Source organism: Symsagittifera roscoffensis, chromosome 5, assembly GCF_963678635.1.
Source record: "Symsagittifera roscoffensis chromosome 5, txSymRosc1.1, whole genome shotgun sequence".
Classification (NCBI taxonomy): Eukaryota; Metazoa; Xenacoelomorpha; order Acoela; family Convolutidae; genus Symsagittifera; species Symsagittifera roscoffensis.
This window is the reverse complement of record NC_087066.1, coordinates 41,518,490-41,538,783: the sequence shown is the minus strand read 5'-3', so window position 1 is coordinate 41,538,783 and position 20,294 is coordinate 41,518,490. Positions and strand designations below refer to the sequence as shown.

At 35.5% G+C, this 20,294-nt stretch overlaps 2 protein-coding genes across 2 annotated transcripts in view; one reads left to right on the top strand and one right to left on the bottom strand.

Annotated features, from left to right (window-relative positions):
• The window catches only part of LOC134846731 (uncharacterized), a 361,436-nt gene that overhangs the window by 168,687 nt on the left and 172,455 nt on the right, over positions 1–20,294 (top strand). The window lies entirely within an intron of this gene.
• On the bottom strand, positions 12,521–19,840 carry LOC134845616 (alpha-N-acetyl-neuraminyl-2,3-beta-galactosyl-1,3-N-acetyl-galactosaminide alpha-2,6-sialyltransferase-like). The gene is made up of 3 exons (XM_063862602.1): positions 19,125–19,840; positions 13,919–14,435; positions 12,521–13,182 (listed from the first exon to the last, which is right to left on the bottom strand). Exons 1-3 carry the CDS (start codon positions 19,500–19,502, stop codon positions 13,055–13,057), a joined length of 1,023 nt encoding a protein of 340 aa, XP_063718672.1. The 5' UTR covers positions 19,503–19,840; the 3' UTR covers positions 12,521–13,054.

The window sequence follows — 20,294 nt, the reverse complement described above, 5'->3', positions numbered from 1 at the left end:
CAAGAGAGCGGTGATAACTCCTCTCTTTAAAGACCACAAACTTGACCAAAACGTTTTAAATTCTTATAGACCAATAGCGAATCTGATGTTTATCAGTAAAGTTTTTGAAAGAATTTTATATAAACAGCTCGATCAATACCTTAGCTCCTATAATCTTCTAGATGAACACCAATCTGCTTACAGGAAGCATTTTTCAACTGAAACGGCTCTGCTAAAAACTACAGATGATCTACTGACTAGTCTCGACAACAAGAGACAGGTCCTTTTGATAGCCCTTGACCTTTCAGCTGCATTTGATACCATTGATCATAAAACATTGAGAAAGATCATGAAAAATCGGATTGGAATGACGAATGATGCAGTGGATCTAATTCTTTCCTATCTAGAGAATCGGACTCAAATTGTTGCTATCAATGATGTTTTATCGAATTCTCAAGAACTCGAATTTGGAGTGCCTCAAGGTTCTCTTCTGGGACCCCTCCTGTTCTCAATCTACCTGACACCATTGAACGATATTATTGGCTCAACTAAATTTTCATACCAAGTGTATGCCGATGATACTACTTTATACTGTGAAATTAAAAATGAGAGTGAAGTAGCAGAAATAGAAAGATCTCTGGTTATTATTTCGAACTGGTTTTCGTCCATGGGGCTTATGTTAAATGAATCAAAAAGCCAAGTAATTAACCTAGCCACTAGTAAGTCAAAAGGTCTAACAAACGGTTCAATACTCATTGGAAATTCAACGGTTAAGCTGATGAAATCAACAGAAAACTCTGTGAAGTCTTTAGGTTGCCTCATTGACCGATCCTTGTCATTGAAAAAACAGATCGATTCCGTGTGTGGCGCCAGTTACCACAGTCTCCGGAAACTATACAGCATACGTTTCTACCTTGATTTTGAAAATAGAAATATGTTGGCAAGAATGCTAGTCTTAAGTCGATTAGACTACTGCAATAGCTTGTACTCGAGCTTACCAAATTATCTGCTCTACAAGTTGCAAAAAGTCCAAAATAGTGCCTGCAGATTTGTTTTCGGTTTGAAGAAGTCAACGAGTATTACTCCTTATCTACATGATCTACATTGGTTGCCCATAAAATCTCGAGTGATTTTTAAAGTCTTGACAATCGTACACAAATGCATTTTCAATCCTCAAATCGTTCCGTCTTATCTGAGTAAATATTTTTCACTACAAAAAAGTTCCTCCCGTTTCAGTGAAAGGACCATGGTCATTAAGAAACCACTGGTTAACACGAACTATGGAAAAAGGACGTTTAGATTTGCTGCCGCACACCATTGGAATAGTTTACCATGTAACCTTAAACTACCAAATGAAACTGAATTTCGTAAACAGTTGAAAACGTATTTGTTTAACCAGTATTACTATGAGACTTGTTTCAGTTAAAGGTTGCTAAAATGACTGAAACTAGAAAGGTTGGAATTCAAAAGCTAAACGAAACCTTGCGTCTAAGAAATGTTCATGTTGAAACCAGGTTTCTCCCCAAAAGACGGATAATATTGAGCTCTGATAAGATCAAGAGAGTGACATATGCTGTTTTGGGATCATCGCTAGTTTATGGGATTTTTCTGCCAGATTCAGTGACAGTTTCGTGCCCTGGTGGAACTCTCTCAACCCTTTGTAGCGATCAGGTTCTCAATGATATGAAAAACTTGGATGTACAAACAGTGCTCATAATGGGAGGAACAAACAACCTGTTTGACCGTTCAGGGCGCCAGTCATTGGGAGCGACTGAAGTAGCCGAGGAGATGGAGAGTGCTATTTTTAGACTCCTTGACTGCAATTTCGAAGTTGGCGTCATGTCACTTATTAGCCGGGAAGGTGAACGCTCTCTTATCAGGAGAGTGAATAAATGCTACAGAAATCTAACGGCATGGTATAAAATCCCGCTCTTTAAAACTGTAAAGTTCAGCTATCGGAGGCATGTTTGCGCAGATGGACTTCACCCCACAGCAAATGGCGTGCGCGAACTTGCTAAGGACTTTTATGACGCCTTCAGAAGCATAGAAAATCCAATGGCTGTGAAACGAAGGCAAAGAAGGCGACGACGATGAAACGCCCAGCTCATTTTAGAGCGGGTCCGATTTTTAACCATCTTCAAAGAACATTTTCTGTTTAAATCCCAGCTCATTTTAGAGTGGGTACGGCTATCGACAGAAACGAACTCATCTTTAGCAGAGCGACTGATTATTTATACGACAAAACTGGTTTTTAATTAAACTCAAACACCTTTGAATTCAAGAAATTGGTGTCGAAATAACATATGTGATGATGATGATGATGATTAAAGCGAATTTTCACATATTTTTGTCAAAATGTTTTAGGCGAAATTTACTTGGCGAGGATTCCGACGATAGTTTTTTTGAGTCGCCAAAGCATCAAACTGGAAAAATGACGGTGTCAAAATTCGGTTTTTCCGCATCTGCCGTAGACCTCATCGTGGGACCATACGTATAATTTCATATCCGGAGCTATGATAAAAAGCTGAGCGGTCGCTGGCAACAAAGAACAGTCCTCATTGATGTGTTCGAGGTTTTAGTTCGTCCAGAACTAAAAACCGACTAAATTGAATTATTAAACAGCGAAGTAGGATTTTTGAGGTGTGTGTAAAATTGACAGATATTATCAGGGAAGAAACACGTGCGATACTCATTCGGAACCCTTGACTCTTTCAGGAACGGACCAATTAAAGGCGAGGACCCTGAGTTTCGTAGCGTGCTCTCGAACCGGGCTACTGACTAAAGGACTTGTTGGTGGGAGAGATTAGTTCAAGACTGTCCTTTAATAAATTTTCCATATCGATTATCGGTACTGTTGCCAGCAGAGCTTTTAATTAAATGCAGAAGCTTGTAATGTTTTATGCAGCATATTCTGCGCTGAATTATCCTTAAATATGCAGAAGAACATGCTCAACCCCCCCCCCCTTTAGGAATTCGACCCCCTGCTGACGAATTATAAACGCGCCAACATTTACTAATTTTACGCAATTTTTTTGGTCAAAATTTTCCAAAAAAAGTGTCTAAAACGCCATTTGTGGCCTGTTTTTCAATATTTTGCCTATGGTGCAAAAAATTTGGTCAAAAAAGGTCACTTAAGGTTTGGGAGCGCTCAGAGAATCAATTGGTCGACTAAAAAAGTTAGCAAAACTATATCGAATTTTTTTTTTGAAAATCCCCTCAGAAAACCCTAGATCTGCACCTGATTATCTAACTCTGAAAACTTTCCTTTCAAAAGCAAATTAAACATTTCAAAACAGATTTGAAAAAAAATCTAAAACTTATTGATTGCCACAAAGACGCTTGCATCTAAAAGTAAGCACAATAAGTAGCGAGATCAGCAGGTGACGATGCGATTAGCACACAAGGATCCAAAAAAAAAATACGTTCAATTTGGAACAATTTCCCGATTTTTCAAAACATTTTGTCATTTTTTTTGGGTGGGCGGGGGTCCCAGCTAATCTAAAACACTTGACGCGCATCTACCATTCGCGGTGAAAACCAGCTATAATTTTCATAAAGCGTCCTATCCTGTTGGCTAGCTCGCAACCCTATTGACGTATTGGTTGTTCGCACGGTACCCGTTTTAAATAAATGGCCAGCTAAATGGCCTTAGACCTCTTTGAATTTAAAAAGTCATGATCGACTTTTTTTTTTATAAATCAACCCAAATTGAGAAAACTGAATCAAAAGGTAAAAGTTTAACCAAGTGAAAATCTGAAAAATAAAATCCACTTGTGAAACTAAAAGTGGCTCAAGTTTTTTCTCGCACCATTTCCTCTTTCGTTATTGGAGAGCACAATTTGCCCTTTTTAGCTAATGAATTGAACTCAAAAAGAAATTGAATTTGTTTTCATTAATTTGTTGACATTCCAAAAAGGATTAAGAGTAAAGACAAGAAAATTTTTATTAGATTTATCTTCAGCGGGCAAGAATATCAATCCTGTACAAAACACCCAAGAAAATTGTTACTCATGGTAATTTAACCAATAATATAAATTGAAAGCACGCAAAAAGCACTGTCGAGGCAACCCTATAAGACTGCAATTCTGCAAAAGAAGCAACTCTTACCTAATCATGGCAAACCGTTTGATTTATTTGTTCGTGAAAACATCTCTTGGAAGAAAGAAAAACATGAACCCAAAGCTAAGGGACATAGTTATAGAGATATCAAACAGCAGACACATGAGATTCTCAAAGCACAACCAACCTTTCTTGCTTTGGTAAGCTAATCAAATGCCATCCCAGTAGTAGTTGTTCGACACCTTGAGCACACCAAAAAAATGAAAGAGCCGAACTTTCAGCATCAAAGTTTTACCGTACCAATTTAACGAGAAAATTAGATTCACGGTCAAGTAGATCTCCATATGATGTATCTCTCGAACAGTTGGAACGACTGCTGATGCTCTCTGAAGCCCCAGAAGAGATCGCCTTTGCTATAGCTCTTCGCCAACAAAGTTCAATTTCGTAACAAAAACAGGTGGTTTGGCAGCCAAATAAAAAGGCTTTGCTGCGGTTTCAGTGCCAAAACATTTTTAAAAAACTCGAAAAGCAAAACTACGAAATTCAAAATTATGTCTCACATGATGTTTTATTTGAGGAAAAAACGCCCCGAAACAATATCGCTGGTAATAAAAAAGGTTCAAAAACATTTATCGAGTGACAAACAATTCACAAATGTTGAGCAAACTCGTTGATCGAAAACGAAATTGTTGCCATGAAAACTCAAACTTTACGCAAAATCTATATTTTTTTCTTCAAACGACACGAAATTAAATGGATAAGCCGATCAAACATAAACCCAAACATATAAGGTCAAATGAAGCTTTTGAGCAAAAAAAGTGAATCTTAAAACAAATCAAAATAATATAAAAATCCTGCCCAGATTCGGTCCCAGTACCTTTGCCGTCCCAAGCGTAGTTGAAACCTCTTGACAAATTAAGCCAGAGAGACTAAGAAATTGTACTTTCTTATTAACCAAGCTATCAAAAAATTCAACTGAATTTGATCAACAAGTTGTTGAAAAAAAAAACGAAAAAAAAAAATCTATATGCCGATGACGATTACTAATCACAAGTGGAAAAATAAATCAAAATGTATTACTGCTGGACCAGAACCTCTAAAATTTTATAGAAATAGAATGAATAAATGTAATGCTTAACAATGATATATTAGAACATGCTTAATTAGAACAATGATAGCCCGTCGCTGTGCAAGTAAATGAAAATTCCGACCACTGAAATTTAGTTATTTTACAATGGTAATCAAACAGTCAAAATTCAAAACTTAAAAATATCAAAAGACTCATATTCTTCGTTTGGTGTGTTTTTTAGCTGAAAAGCAATCGCATAAACATAATTCTGCAAATATAGGTGAACAATAATCGATTAACTTCGCCGTTTAAATTTGTTTCAGTGTAATTTAGTCTGAAATACAACTGTTAAATTGTTAAAACTTTTTGGTAATCTGAACATTGGCCACTAGGGCTTGAATAACATAGCGAACTTGAATTGACCATCCTCTAATAACATTTTCTGAGGCGAATGGGAATAAAACAAAACACTCTACGCCATAGTTTCTTTCTACCCTTCTGGGGTGTGGTCGGAACATTTTTTTTCTTCAAAAAAAGATGTCATTTATAAAATGTACGATAGTTGGTCATAATCTTCGTGATTTGATACATCATTTAAGCTCCAGCTGAAATCTTTGGTTAGTTTCATTATCCTGCTATAGAGTTTTGGTTCCAAATTGATATCAAGTTTGACAAAATCATCTATGACATAGAATACTTTACACTTTTCATACTTTTCAGGTGCATTTTTAATGCTTGTTATGAATGGCAGTTTGTGTCTCGGAATATTTGACTTCACGATAAAAACGTCTAAATGACATAAGTTGTATACCAACTTCAATATTGCTTCAGCATGTAGTTGTGCCAAACTACAACCACTTAGACTGACCATCAGAAGTTTGATGTTTGGGAACTTAGCTAAAAGTTTTATAATATAATCGATACGCTCTATGATATAATCGAAATCAGTCCAACTCTTTGCAAACGTGGGAATATCCGATAAAAACAACTCGGACAAAAAAGAAGACAAGCAACATCCATCAAGTATTTCATAGGACACCTGAAGAGTCCTGCAGCTTTCGGGGAGTATTTCCCAGTGTATTCTTTCTTCGGGTATTCTAGAACAACCGTTGATCACCAGGAACCGAAGTTTTAGCGCATGTCTTTTCAGGAAAACAGGCCACTTTATTTCATCTAACCGAGATCCTTCAATCCTAAAAATCTTCAATTCCGGTAACAACACTTCGCTTATAATTTCCTTTTGTGCAGGAAATGAACAAGAATATATATCCCAACTGCCAATAAAATTCAGCTCTTCGAGAAAATTCTGTTTCGTTAGTCGAACCATTCTCGGACCCCTGCAACCGAAAGGCGAAACCGCAAAATGCTGAATCCGGATTGAAAGTCCTTCCAAATAAGGACAAATGTTGTACGCTATATGACCTCCTTGATTAATTAACCCGATATAATTGACTCGCTTAACCTGCTCTAGTGTTTCCAACCCTGTTAACGGAAAATACTCGAAATCCAAGTTTTCAAACGAAATTTTTGTCGAAGGGGAGCACATTATTTTGATGATTTCGTTTAAGTAACTCATTCTCACTCGATTCATGTTTTCTCGATGTTGTATTCCGGAAAAAATTATCAGCCGGCTAAATTTTTTCAAAAATTCAGATTCAACTGATATCGCGCTTTTGAATTTTTCGCTGTCAAACAGTGCATGGTCAAAATCAATTGTAAGGCGCCAAATTTTCCACTGCGTGCTCAATCTCATAAAATTTATCAACTCTACCCCGGTTTCTGGTTCATCTTTTTGAGCGGGCTTAATTTTGACGCTCAATTGCAAACTTGCATTTTCTGTGATGACACGAAGCCTTTTACATGTCCATAGAAAAGAAAACAAATCACTGCGAGATTCTGATACGTAATTTACGATCAGTTCAAGGACGTTTTCAGGCAACTCAACCAAAGATAAACCAGGTATTTTATGTGAAGTTACTTCTTTGGGTGCAGCCTTTATTTCTGTTTTACTGCTCATCACTCCAACTTCTGAAGAAAAACAAAGTTTTTTCAATTAAAGAAAAAACCTAAATAGAAAACACAGCTACCTATGAAATTAATTTAATTTTTTCTCCTAGAATTACACTTTTTGTAGAAACAACGTGCATGCTGCATACGTTCTAGGATTATTGCTCTTATTGTGTTGACTTTTCCACACGATGTTTTTTCTGCGATAAATATAAAAGAATTAAGAGTAAGTCTTTAGCCCAGCTTCACAACAATTCCAATACAATATAAGCATAGCACTGTAAGCTACCAAACAGAAAATGAGACAGAAGCCACTAAATCCAAGAAACTATTTTCAAAATATTCGAAAACTACATATACAAAAATTTCTAACGTTAGTCTCGAAGGATATTCTATTTCAGGAAAACGTTAAGAAACAAAACCACTACCGTTAAACAAGCATTCGAAAATATTTTCCGGGCGGCAACTAAGCCGAAAAAGCTGGGTCATCAGTTTAGCCAAAAAAACTTTGAAAGTTATACGCCCCATTTTTATTATACACCCCAAACCGATTGAAAATTTAGATTCCGATTTTCACTTAAAAGTGAAAACCACAGTTGTCTTCAAGATATTCGTAGATAACCGTGCTAGCTACACAAACGAACTAAATTCATAGACAACATCTGGATAAGAACAATTATATCTAAAATAAGAACCAAAACAAGGAAAGCTGGTTGTTGTGCAAGTAGCACACAATGTTCCGACCATACTCATGCAAAAGCTAAGAAAAAGAAGTTTTTCTTTTGTCAAATTAAAGTCGTTTTTTTGAAAGCGATGTAACAAATTTCGTTCTGATATTTTTTTCATGTTCAAATCACAGCTGAAAGGGCTTTAATATATATCACTCGACCCATTCATATTTTTATTTATGGTACTTGATTTTGAGTGAAAAAAAAACAGCCAAATCCAAAGTTCCTTCCCATTCTCAATTATCGGAACAAAAAGTCCAACAAATTTACAAAAAGCTAACACAGAACTACCCAGTTTTGGAGATTTCAGGTTCAACTTCATAGTAGCCAACCTTATGAAGAGGCTATGAGCAACCAACAAGTTTTTCAGTTTCCGAATTTAATCACGGTGTTTTTAAAACGTGTTTTTTTTATAAATCTCTCATTTCACGAACATTTGGGTAAATGAAAGAAATTTTTGTCAGCAGGCAGCAAAACTACGCAAATTCTGATGATATAATTCATTGAGGCATGTTTCCGTGATTTAATGAACTTTCACTTCACTTTGTGCTGAATTAAACAGCCGGATAAAATGAACAAAGACAGATTTTTTAAACTCATTTATCTCAAATTCGGTTATAATTGGCCCAAAGATAAGGAGGACTAAAAATTCTAGATGAACCAGCTTTTTTAAGGTGCTAGTTTTTTTGTAAGGTTTTGAATCAAAATTGTGCAAATAAAACTGCTCAAATAATTTGGTTCAAAATCAAGTAAGTTAACAGGGTCGGTCAGTTAAAGTTATTCTTACGTTTTTGATCCTGTTTACGAAAATTTGAATCAAATGAATTGGCCCGTTTTATGGGTGTAATTTTGTTTCAAAAAATGCACCAAAAAGCTGGTAAACCTCGAGGCATTTATTGTCCTCTTCATTTTTCGGCCAAACATAACCGAATTCGAGAAAAATGGGTTTTAGCTCATTTCATCCGGTTGTTTTAAATCAGAACTAAAGTAGTTTCTTCAGCACAAAATGCAGTAAAAATTCATTAAATCGCCGAACCATGCATGAAAAAAAACGCCAACTCAATGAAATATATCATCAGAATTTGGCAAAATATGCTTCCTACTGCAAAAAAAAAAATCACCTCAATTACCCAAATTAACGTGAAATGAGACCAGATTTTTTTATTTTAAAAAAACACGTTTTCATAACACTCTGTAGTTAACGGAGAAAAATCAACTAAACCTATCGGTTCTCCAATAAGAAAAACAAATACTTTTCATGATAGCAAACTGAAAAACTTTCTCTCAGATAGCCTTCAAAAATCCAGGCCGATTGATTAACTTGTCTAAAAAGGCGAACCTGGTTAGAAAACAACCAAACCTGTAAGACAAACAAAATTGAACTTTTTCAAAGTTTTCAAAAAATTGCTGAACTTTAGCAAAAAGATGAATACTTTTCACTGCCAAATTTGGAGCTTCAAAATCTAGACTTTGATATTAGGTTCCAGAAAACGAATTAATTCTATTGTTACTTCATTATAAAAAATCTTTGATAATCGCAGTAGCAAGGCATAAAAGTTTCTATTGAAGACAAAAACTTACAGGGTGGAATGTGCCAAAAAAATGAAACAAAAATCTGGTTAGAATTACATTTTTGAAAGAGGTGAAAAAGGGTTAAAACATAAGCGTAGCAACCGCTGTGAGGTTTAAACCGTACAAGAACTTGAAAACATCCGATATTGCAACATGAGCAAAAAAAGTGTTTCATATTTGCATAGAATATTTAACACAGTGGCGAAGCGTAACTTCGCACCACCTGCGATACAACCGGAAAAAAAATCAATGAAAAATAAAAAACCAGAACTGCCGAAAAAATAGATGTATCAAAACGAATAAAAAATGCCAAGACAACCATTAGCAACGGATTAAAACTAACCAAGCGGTAAAAAAGCCAAAAGTACCTGAGCAGGAACCGTTTGAGCAGAAAATAAAAGGTTTTCGAGAACGTCTCCACATCAAAAATACCCTACACTCACACACGAACAATTTCTTTGATCATCAAACGACGCAACATAAGGCCACTAATCCGATAAAATATAGGCCGAAATCATTTGGGCAGAATAAAATTTTTATGCGAAAAAAGGGCATAAAAAAGAACATATACGAAGTCAAGTTTTGTAAAGTTACAAACAGTAGAGGTAAATCAAAACACAAAAAGGAACTATTTGTAATAGCGAGCAAAAAACAAAAATAAGTCGACAAACCAAGCAGACAAATAATAAGCCGATAATTTTGTTTGAAAAGCAATATTTCCAGTTTGAAAAAAAAAACAGGTCCTGTCAGATTCGAACTCACGGCCTTTGTCGTCCCAGGCATATTCGTTACCTCCAAGCGAAGTGTGTAGGACACGCAAAGGAATTTGATTTCATTACGAACAAAACCTAAATTTACCATTTCTAATTTTGACCAGTCTGAGAACTGGCCAGTCTGCGAAGTTTTAGGGGAATTTATTGCCGAAAAACGGTGAACAAATTTATTTACCTAGACTAGTACCCGGTTGCAACACAGTTGTTATCGCAAGAGTGAAAAATGCATTTTCAAAAAACGTTTTTTATATATTGAAAACTATTGGTAACTCAACATGTCAATATGGGGACTGCTTAAACATGACTTACGTGAAAGGCCAAATGAATAATATAGACAGATGATTACAAAAGTTAGAAAAATTTGTATTTGAAATGAATTCTAAGTTGTTATCCCAATATAAACAGAGCACGACAGGCAAAAACCGCTTTGCACAGTCAATTTCACTTTTCTGTGAATGGCACTTGATGTCGTAATTCTTGTCAGTTTTCGTGGTCGTTCTTATATAGACTGTTAAGTTTACTGCATGTAAATTGCTTTTTTCGAAAGTAGGTGAAGAATGCTACTACTGAGATCCGACACTAGCTAACTGAAAGCTTTTTGTCTGGTTTCCGACAGATTAGACAACAGCTGTCAAAGCGACGACCGCTTTCGCAAATCGCTACACGCAATCTTCAACTATATTTAAGAGAAAAATAATTAGCTTAAAATCGAACAGTTCAATCTACATATTTGAAGTCTCGTTTGTCCTCTTAATGTCATGCCGTCTTTTTGCCACTTCTTTCGATACAGCGAAAAAATAGCACGGCAGCTAGCCCACAATAAATCGGACGTAAGCCGGAGCCAAAAAAAGTTTAAAACGATTGTTTTTCTCACAATTTTTGAAACAATATTCAGTGTTAAATAAGCATTAAACAAGCATCAAGCGGATAGTGAGCTGACAAAACTTGGGTAGACTACTTGAGCGGAAAAAAATGAGTACATTTTGAGCCAAGTTTTAGCAAGTTTTACGCCCCACCCATACAGTAAGCACAAATGCAATAAAAAAATTTGATCCTTCAAACGACGAATTATGAGGTATTACGGATAAACATCAGCCAAAACCATTTTCACCGAAAAAACATAAAAATGAAAAAGACTACTTTAAAAAGCAAAAAAGCACACTACAAAATTTGATTTACAACCACCAAAAAAAATCGAATGGAACAGATATTTAAAATGCAGACATGCTCAAAAAATCTGTTGCCAGACATTGTTCTACTGTCATCTGATTTTGTTACACTAAAACACGAAAAAAAAAACGTCTATATTCCGATTTGATCACGCTTCCTAATTATCAAAAGTATGTCTTAAATGTCTCTTAATGGACCGCAAAAATCAAACTTGAGCGTCAATAACTTTAAAGATTTTTCCCCTGAATAAAAAATCATCTCAACCTATATAAAATAAAACAACTTCGTCTAATGCATCGAATATAAACTTCGTTTAAAACAGCATCGAATATTAATGCGACTTTATACTTAAATTACTCAGCCAGATCAGAAAAACAATCATTGGGTTTTGATTTTAATCTGCTAGTAGACTGTAGAATGAAAATCCACTTTTGGAACACAGAGAGTTCATTTTATCTCATTTTCACTCTCACACTGCAGACCACTTGTCATCGAATAAGAAAAACCGCTTGCTGTTGCTGTGCAAGTATCATAATACAAAATTCGAGCTCTTAAATCGGCAAAATAAAGATCTAAAATCTGATAATTAGGTCGATCACGTTTTGTTGTTCGTTAGTGGAGTTTGAATTCTTTTTAACAAAAGAAATGAACTTAACTAAAAAAGGAACCAAAAGTCATACCACGAAAAAATGTGAGCCTTCCTGAAAAAAAAACAACAGAAACAAATCATCGCGACCTATATAAGAAACTGAACTAAGTTCATCTATTACAAAAAAATGGACATTGGTATGTTCGGGAATCGAACCCCGACCTGGAAATCGAGTGTGACGTCATCGCCTCAGCGCCAGAATCGCTTGTAAATCTGCAAACACTAGCAACCTATAAAGTAGATACAACAGGTGCTATTTATTTGCCAATGCTATGAGCACTTTCATACTCTACGCTCGGTTGTTAGAAAAATACAAAATTTAACAAAAAAGATCAAGCGTACCAGTTTTTCTCAACACCAAAAGCAGCAGTGTTATTTGATTTGCCTAATTTTGAATGCAAAAAAAAAACACCATAACGACATGAAAGATAAAAAACTTCGTCTTTTGTCATTTACGAAAAGTATTTGGCTCTAAAAGCTTGCGTACAAAGATATTTAAATTAAATTAAGGAAAAACATCAACAGCAAAGCATGGGATGACAATTTTGTAAGACAAGATGAGTATAAACGATTTGTGATATGAATCTTTGACAAATAAGAACTCAGTACACTTGAAGAACTGAAGCCAAATTTCATTTCTTCGACGTTCAAATCGGCTTTTTATATTTTGCGAATTTTTCCAAACAGCTCAAAACCGAGCGTCATGAAATTCATGATGAAAATCAATGATACTTTTAAAAAATGAGAACGTCTGAGTTCAATACACTATCTAAACTTAATCTACATATATTGCACAAATAATTGTGTTGCACCAATAAATTTTAAGAATTCATTCGTATGTCAAATTGTTCTTTTCAGACTAAATATCTATTGATGAAAATGTTCGATGATTGTAATTGATTTTGATAGTATCTGTACAATTTAAAATTAAAAAGATAGATATAACTTCGTTGAACGCCCAGCAGTTAAATTTGGAAAATTATTCGGAAAGTACAAAAATAGGTTTCTCCAGTCGGCAGTATGTAGAACGTTTAGATTGCTGATTTGGTCACCAAGACGGAACCCTGAATGTAATTTGTCGGTGTTTGCTCCACCGTTTGAAAATCATGTGTTCAGTCATGAACCTATGGCCATGTATGGACCTTTTCCATCGAGACTTATACATGTCGCATTCTCCTATGGCCAGGGATGTTAAAACACAGTTGCTAACGATTGTTTTAGTATTTTGAGATCCAGTTCCTACTACTATAACTATCTGGGTTCACGGCAAAAACCCGCTCAATTGATAAAACTATGATTTTACTCACACCAGAAACTTGACGCTGATTTGAATGAACAACTTGAGTGATAGTTTGCGTTTTTAATTTTTCTAACTATAATTAGCACACAGGGTTCTTGCTCTTAACTTCCAGTCATTTCCTAAGAGGGCTTTTAAACTATATAATTTCTAGATTTCGTGAAAGTTTTCAAATTAATTTGAACACTTTCAACCCTAAATCACAGGTCAGTTTAGGCTTATGAGAAAGGTCACGTCCTTCAGCGAACCAACAGCCCCACCGTCCAAAGGGTCTCTCATTTTGCAATGCGTTTAACCACCCATTTTGACAAGTTTTCAATTTTCAGCGCCAAGAATCTAATTTTGAGGGGGAAAGAGCGCGCCCAAAAACGGAACTTTTTGACCGCTTTGTCCAAAAAGAGGCTAAATACGTGGTTTAGTTGTTAACTTTTTCTCAACATCTAGCTATGCACAAAAATTCAGCTTGGTTGACCTAAAAAGGTCAACAAGTTTCGAATTCTTACACTACGCGCGTCACCTAATTTCTAGAACCTGACCCTATGCTGTTTACTTAACATTTGACCAATTAAAAAATTAAGCTTAAAAATAACCGTCGTTTTATTTTAACATCCCTGCCTATCGTATCGTACGGCGGCTGATAATGATATGGAGCCTGAGGCCTCTTTTTCAGATTACTCTCGAAGCAATCTTCTGGCGATGACATGCCGTAAACTGCGATACTGTCACAAATATATGCCGCTACTGTCATTGCGTAGAAACCGCTAGAGCAAGAGCTGCCAGTTAATGTAGACGATAACCCCACTTCTCTATCGATGAAAGTATCGAAACTGGGCAAACCTCTGACATGATTTTGCAAGATATACACTTTTAGGCTAGGATAGATATCTGCTAGCTTGATAGCTTTCAGAGTTACGCGATCTAATCTTGGCAGACGTATGTTGGCGTCCCAGATTAAAATATCTTCTGGCTTCACAATTTCTTCATTGGATAGTCGTTCGAAGTACTCGTCTAGACCTCTGGAGCTGAGGATTCTGATTGATGATTTGCGGCCCACATCCTCTTGATATTTCACTTCGGTGCTCGCATTGTTGATACGAAACACACATTCTGCTGCATCGATAACATCGCCACTCTGCATTTACAATTAACATGTATTAGCATATGCATTCACTAGTAACAATTTGAAAACGGTGAATTCCCATAGGTTCCAATATTCATAAGTTCCAAAATAAAAAATCAGTCGCATAAGTTCCAAAAATTATCTTCTTGAATTCTGATTGGTTGAAATTTGAGCCAACGAGTTTATGGATTGATTGTTTACTGTTCAACCAGCATAAACTCAAGCTGCAGAATAGTGACCGCCGCAGCCGCGCCAACGTGTTGCGAGCTTGCCACCAAAGGGTAGGACTCTACACGAAATTTTGAGCCGGTTTTTGCCGCAAAGCGGCGACGCGCGCGTAGCGCGCCCACCGGCGACCTTAAACCGAGACTCGGCTAATTTAATCTTTTCACCAATTGAAAAGGTTTGGAACTTATGCGACTGCTTTTTTATTTTGGAACCTATGGGACTGATTTTTTATTTTGGAACCTATGAATACACCCCTTAAAAACAATTTGCTCGTAGAAATGGGGGCGTTCAACAGTGCCGAAGTACGGCTGCCTGACATCAAGCCGAATCGTAAAATTTGAGACTTCAAGCCGAATAGTTCCTTATAAAATCGTGAAATATAATTAATTTGAAAAAAAAAAACTGTAAAGAATTTCTGAATTTCATGATCTTACCTAACTAGTTATTGGCGTTTCCATAAAATTTAAGCCTCCAAATGAAGTTTCGGAAAGTTGAAAAGTAAAACATGGTTGAAGGCATTTTTCATGTTTATAATTTATGCATTTCAAAAACGGGCTGATGTTTTTAACGGATGCCAATCACAAGCGGTGCATTGTCATGAATAACGCTTATTATGGACTAAACTTGCCAAAATTTTTGAAAAGCAACGTTTTTCAGACGATAAAATAGAGTTTTGAGGAGCCTGTAAAGTTTTAATTTTGGCTTGAAGTCTCTTCGACTTGAAGAGCCGTCGGCTTGTTGTCCTAGACCCCCGAAGTACAACAGTGTCGAAAAAGGCTGTAAAATTTCAGAATAATTTTCAAGCCATTTTCTAAAGAACGGGAAATTACTGACGCTAATTATCTAAGAAAATCACTCCAATTTCGGCGCCAAAATGTCTGCAACAGCAAATTAAACAATTATTTTGGCGCCAAAACGTCTAAATTGCAAATTTTCTCTGCCAAAATCTTTAAGTGCCACTTAAGATTGTAAACGATCGCTGTTTAATTTTTGATTGCCGCACTTAATATGTTGAAATTTGTTCAAATTTTTGGCACTGTTGAACAAAGTTTTCATTTTCGGCACTGTTGTACTGCCCCGTAGAAATGAAGAAAAAAAACAATCCGATTAGCAATCCGTTCAAAAAAACCTGACGATGAAAACCAAGAAAAAACTTTTTCTCAAATTTTAACTAATTGTGCTTCACAGTGGTATTAATAAAGTTAAGAAAAATTCCTCGCTTACATAAAAAAAAACAAAACCAAAAAATTTCTTGCTTAAATAAAACTGCCTCAACCAATACTTTTATACGTCTCGACGAATGAATTTGAATGTCTTGACCTACAACTGCCAGGATTAGATTAGCATTCAGTCAATAGATAACTATTAGTAATTTTTAGGTAGAAGCCCGTCAACTTTGGGCAATACTTAGTAGAGAGACGCCCGTAGAGCACACGCATAAAAAACACAATCACCATCCAAATGACGCAAATGAAGCGAATATACCGATAGCACATCGGCTCAAACTAATTAGGGCGAATAAAACTTTTAAGTGAAAAAAAATTTGAGCATGAAATTATACAAAACTGGGATTTAATTGGTAAATTAAAGGAATCAATCAGAATAATTTTCAATTTCAGAAAAAAAATTGAATCTGAAGAAATTTATTGCTCTGCAATCTATGCCGAAAAAACTAAGCAGACTAAAAATAGACGAAAAACCTCATATAAGTTCTGAAAAGTAATTTAATAACATTATCCAGGAAAACAATATAATATAACCAATCGAAGATTGGAAAAGAGTAAAGAACGCAAGTAAACATTAAAAAAACACTGACTTTGTTACAAAAAATCTCAACTTTCGAATTTCAAACCGAAAAAAAAAATGCCCCTTAGGTTTAGGCTTTTTGAATTTCTAGAACGATTTATTGATATCATTAACCCAGCTTGAGAAAACTGGATCAAAAGGTAAAATTTTTTCCGCTGGAAATCTGAAAATTAAATTCCAATTTCGAAACTAGAAATTGTTCACTTTTTTCGCGCCATTTCCACGTTCGTATTTGGAGAGTGCTATTTACGTTACTTTCAGCAGGTTATATTCAATTGAGCTCCAAAAATGCATATATACATAAGTGCATTCTTAAGTACATCAATATATGTATGAATGCCCACACATCTGTAATTATTAGAGCATCTCAAGACTTTTTCCTAAAAAAAAACAAAAAAAAATCACCAAGACCTACATAAGAGTCTTCACTATGTTCCTTACTCTTAAAAATTATGGTAATTTGAGCATGTCAATGGAGCACAATTATGGAGTGCACCCGTTGTCAAAAAAATTGTTCAATAAGCTGTTAACTCGAAAAAAGTCCAAAATCCGATTTGACAACGCTTGTTCATCGCATGCGTAAATTAAAAGCTGATTCAAGTAACTAATGTTGGAAAACTCAGCTCAAAAAGAATTTGATTTGGGGAGTGGCGGATGAAAACAATCCTTTTTAAAAATATCGTTTACCAGTTTTTATTGGAAACATTACATCAAAACTGGAGCTGTCTTTTACCAGACCACCCTTTCTCCAGACCAAAATACAATAACTCAATTAAGGTTAGGTAACAGTAAGTAGACAACCGAGAATTCGGGGTAAGGTCTCTGACCAGACCGACATATTACCAGACTACAATGCAATATTTCGATTAAGGCAAATTAAAATTAGTGGAAGATCTGAAAAGGAAGAGGTTAAAAAGAACCAAAACTTCACTGAGAAACCGTGAAATTATTGCTCTTTAACCGGACTAAACGGCGTCATTACATCTGTCAATCAAATCTTTTTATCGAGTATGGTAAAAAAAAAATCATTTTTAACTTTTCTGGTTAAGGTCGGTGTGGCAAAAGGTCGGCCCCCGAGTATTCGTACACTTCATTTAATAGACAAATACTATTCTAGCCAATCATAATCGAGATCAGATTGCAAAAGCACAAACTAAATGATCAATAAATGTTTGTTTAGTCAGTTTGATTTCTGATCTCGATTCTGATTAGTTCAATTAATTAGTTGTCTTCTTGCTGACGAGCAACGAGTATGACAACGCTGTTGTCTTCTTAGAGACCGGGTGGCGACCCTCGTGATTGAGGGACCGAAAGATGGAAATTTATTTTTAGTTTTTTTTTAGCCAATCAGAAGTGAGTAGTACGAAATCTCTGAAGAATTGCAAAAATCTCAAAGAAATCGAATTAATCCAAGCCATTAAAATTAATTTGACCGATTAAAAAAGCAGATACATGAGTTTTCAAATACTGCGAAAATGAAATTGGGTATTAAAAAAACTGATACCAGTTTTTTTTTTTTTTAAACTATTGTATATCAGCACGAATTGTACAGCAAAACATGGCTGGGCAGATAATTCATTTCTCTTAACAATTCTGGTTGGTTAAAAGTTTTCCATCATTCGGCCCCTCCTTTATGAGAACCCTCCCCCAGAGACCGCACTGCTTCAATTAAGATAAGTCAAAACGGGGAGGGTTCTCATGCTTGAAGGACCGAATGCTTGAAAAATTTCAACCAATCAAAATCGTTTCTATTGGCTAAATTCCTTTCTCACAATATCGAAGTCAATATTAACAAAAAATGTATTGAATCAGTGGAAAATAATCAAAAATATTACAAATTGCGGGTTACAACCGCATTACTATTCAGATAATCATCAAGATTAATGAGTTCAAAATCATAAGAATTTTTCAGTCTTGAAACTCATCTGCTTATTATCTAATCGGTCAATATTAAAACTAATGGCCTGGATTTATTTCCTTACTTTGAGATTTTCGCGATTTATTTTTAGATTTTGAATACTCAACTCTGATTGGCTGAAAGTAAGCTAAAATTAATTTCAAGCATTCGGTCCTTCAAGCATGAGGGACGCCACCAGTCAAAACTATTGGAGATGCGAAGCCGTTAAGTTCAACCAAATTTCGCAGAAAAGTCTGAAATAATTGTCCTTGACCAGACTAAACGGCGTCAATGCATCTGTCAATCAAATTTGTTTGTCAAGTCTGGTAAAAAGCCCAGTCTAGTAAAAAGCCTATTCACTTTTCTGGTAAAAGGTCGGTCTGGTAAAAGGGGAGTGCGGTCAAAAAGTATTCATACTCATATACATATTTCGAAAAATTGACAAAACTTATCTCGATTCTGATTGGTTTATTTAGTATTGTCGCCTTTATGACGAGTCTACTTCCTGCCCTTTCTACTTTTTGCTACGTAACCGGTAGAAGTTCGGTCCTCATAGGAAATATTATCCAGTCAAAATTTGCTATTAACCACGGGAGAAATTGTAACTAATCTACATTGTGTAACTAAATCCACATTATTTGAACTATTCTTTTTTTCCTTCGGAAAACAAAAATAACGTCGTGAACCTCCTCCCCCGTCTATGCTCCCAAAAAGTCAAAAACTGTTTTTATCCGCATATATAACAGGTATAATGTATTCTATATTCTCACTTTAGATTTGAGAAGGCGGCCAGAACTTGAAACAATTGCACATGTATTGCACTTCCTCTGATAAGACTTCGGATTGGTTGCCGGAGGTATTAGTGTGAAGTAAGGACACGAATAGTTAGGTTTCATCGGAACCGATATCTCACCCCGCAGCTCATACGCAGTTCCATTTACCACCAGTCCATTCTGATATTTGTGGATACCCGTTCGCAACAAAAGAATAAAACAAATCGATAGAGTAAAACTAAAGGATAGAGATCTACTGAACAGGATTCTGCACAGTTTGAACTTTTCCGCAATGTACATCAAAAACAAAACAAACTTTCTGCTGAGAACAGAACCTGAAAATAAAGGTTTAGCTGGTGTTTGATTGCAGACCATATCTCATTATAACGCAGCAAACCGATCTTACTAAAGGAACATCTTCGGTTAGCTGTATTCTGAATCAGTGAACAAAAGCTTCACAGTCAATCCTTTGTAGGCTCCATTATAACCAAAGCGAGAAAAACCAATACAGGTGTTTAGAAGGCAAATTATGAAAGAGATTAACGCAGATATCTAACCAAAAATGTTTGTCTCAACATAATATTGACGAAATGCACGCTTCAGTAACTAAACCATCTTTCAATTTACATTGACTTACTTGGCTGTCCTTAGATGCCTAAGAATTAGAACGGAAAAATCAACAGATTTAAAAAATCGCACTCGAGCATGGCGCTTAAAACACAACTTTCATGTCAAATACTTAAGAACTTTTTTAAAACACAAACGAACAATTCAGTGATCAAAAATACACATTAGATACAGAAAAATATCTTATCTATCGATACACATGAGCAACAGAAATTTCACAAAATCCATTAACAATGATTTAGTTTGTAAAAAATAGAAATCGATTCTGTAACGGAGAAACAAGCGCAACAAACTACAAAACTTTATGCAGTATGCACGATGTATCACAAAGAAAATTCCTAACTCAAGCAAGGATAATAACAGTAAATTAATAAGAAAAATTCGAAAATAAAGAGCGCTTTACTTAAATCGCAACAATTTATTTTAAGGTTTTGTAGCTTACTATTCTTTCAGTAAAGAGTGACTGAAATAGTTGAAAACTGCAATAATGAGAAAAGATAATAGCAATTATTAGTGAATATTATTACCAAAAATAATTTC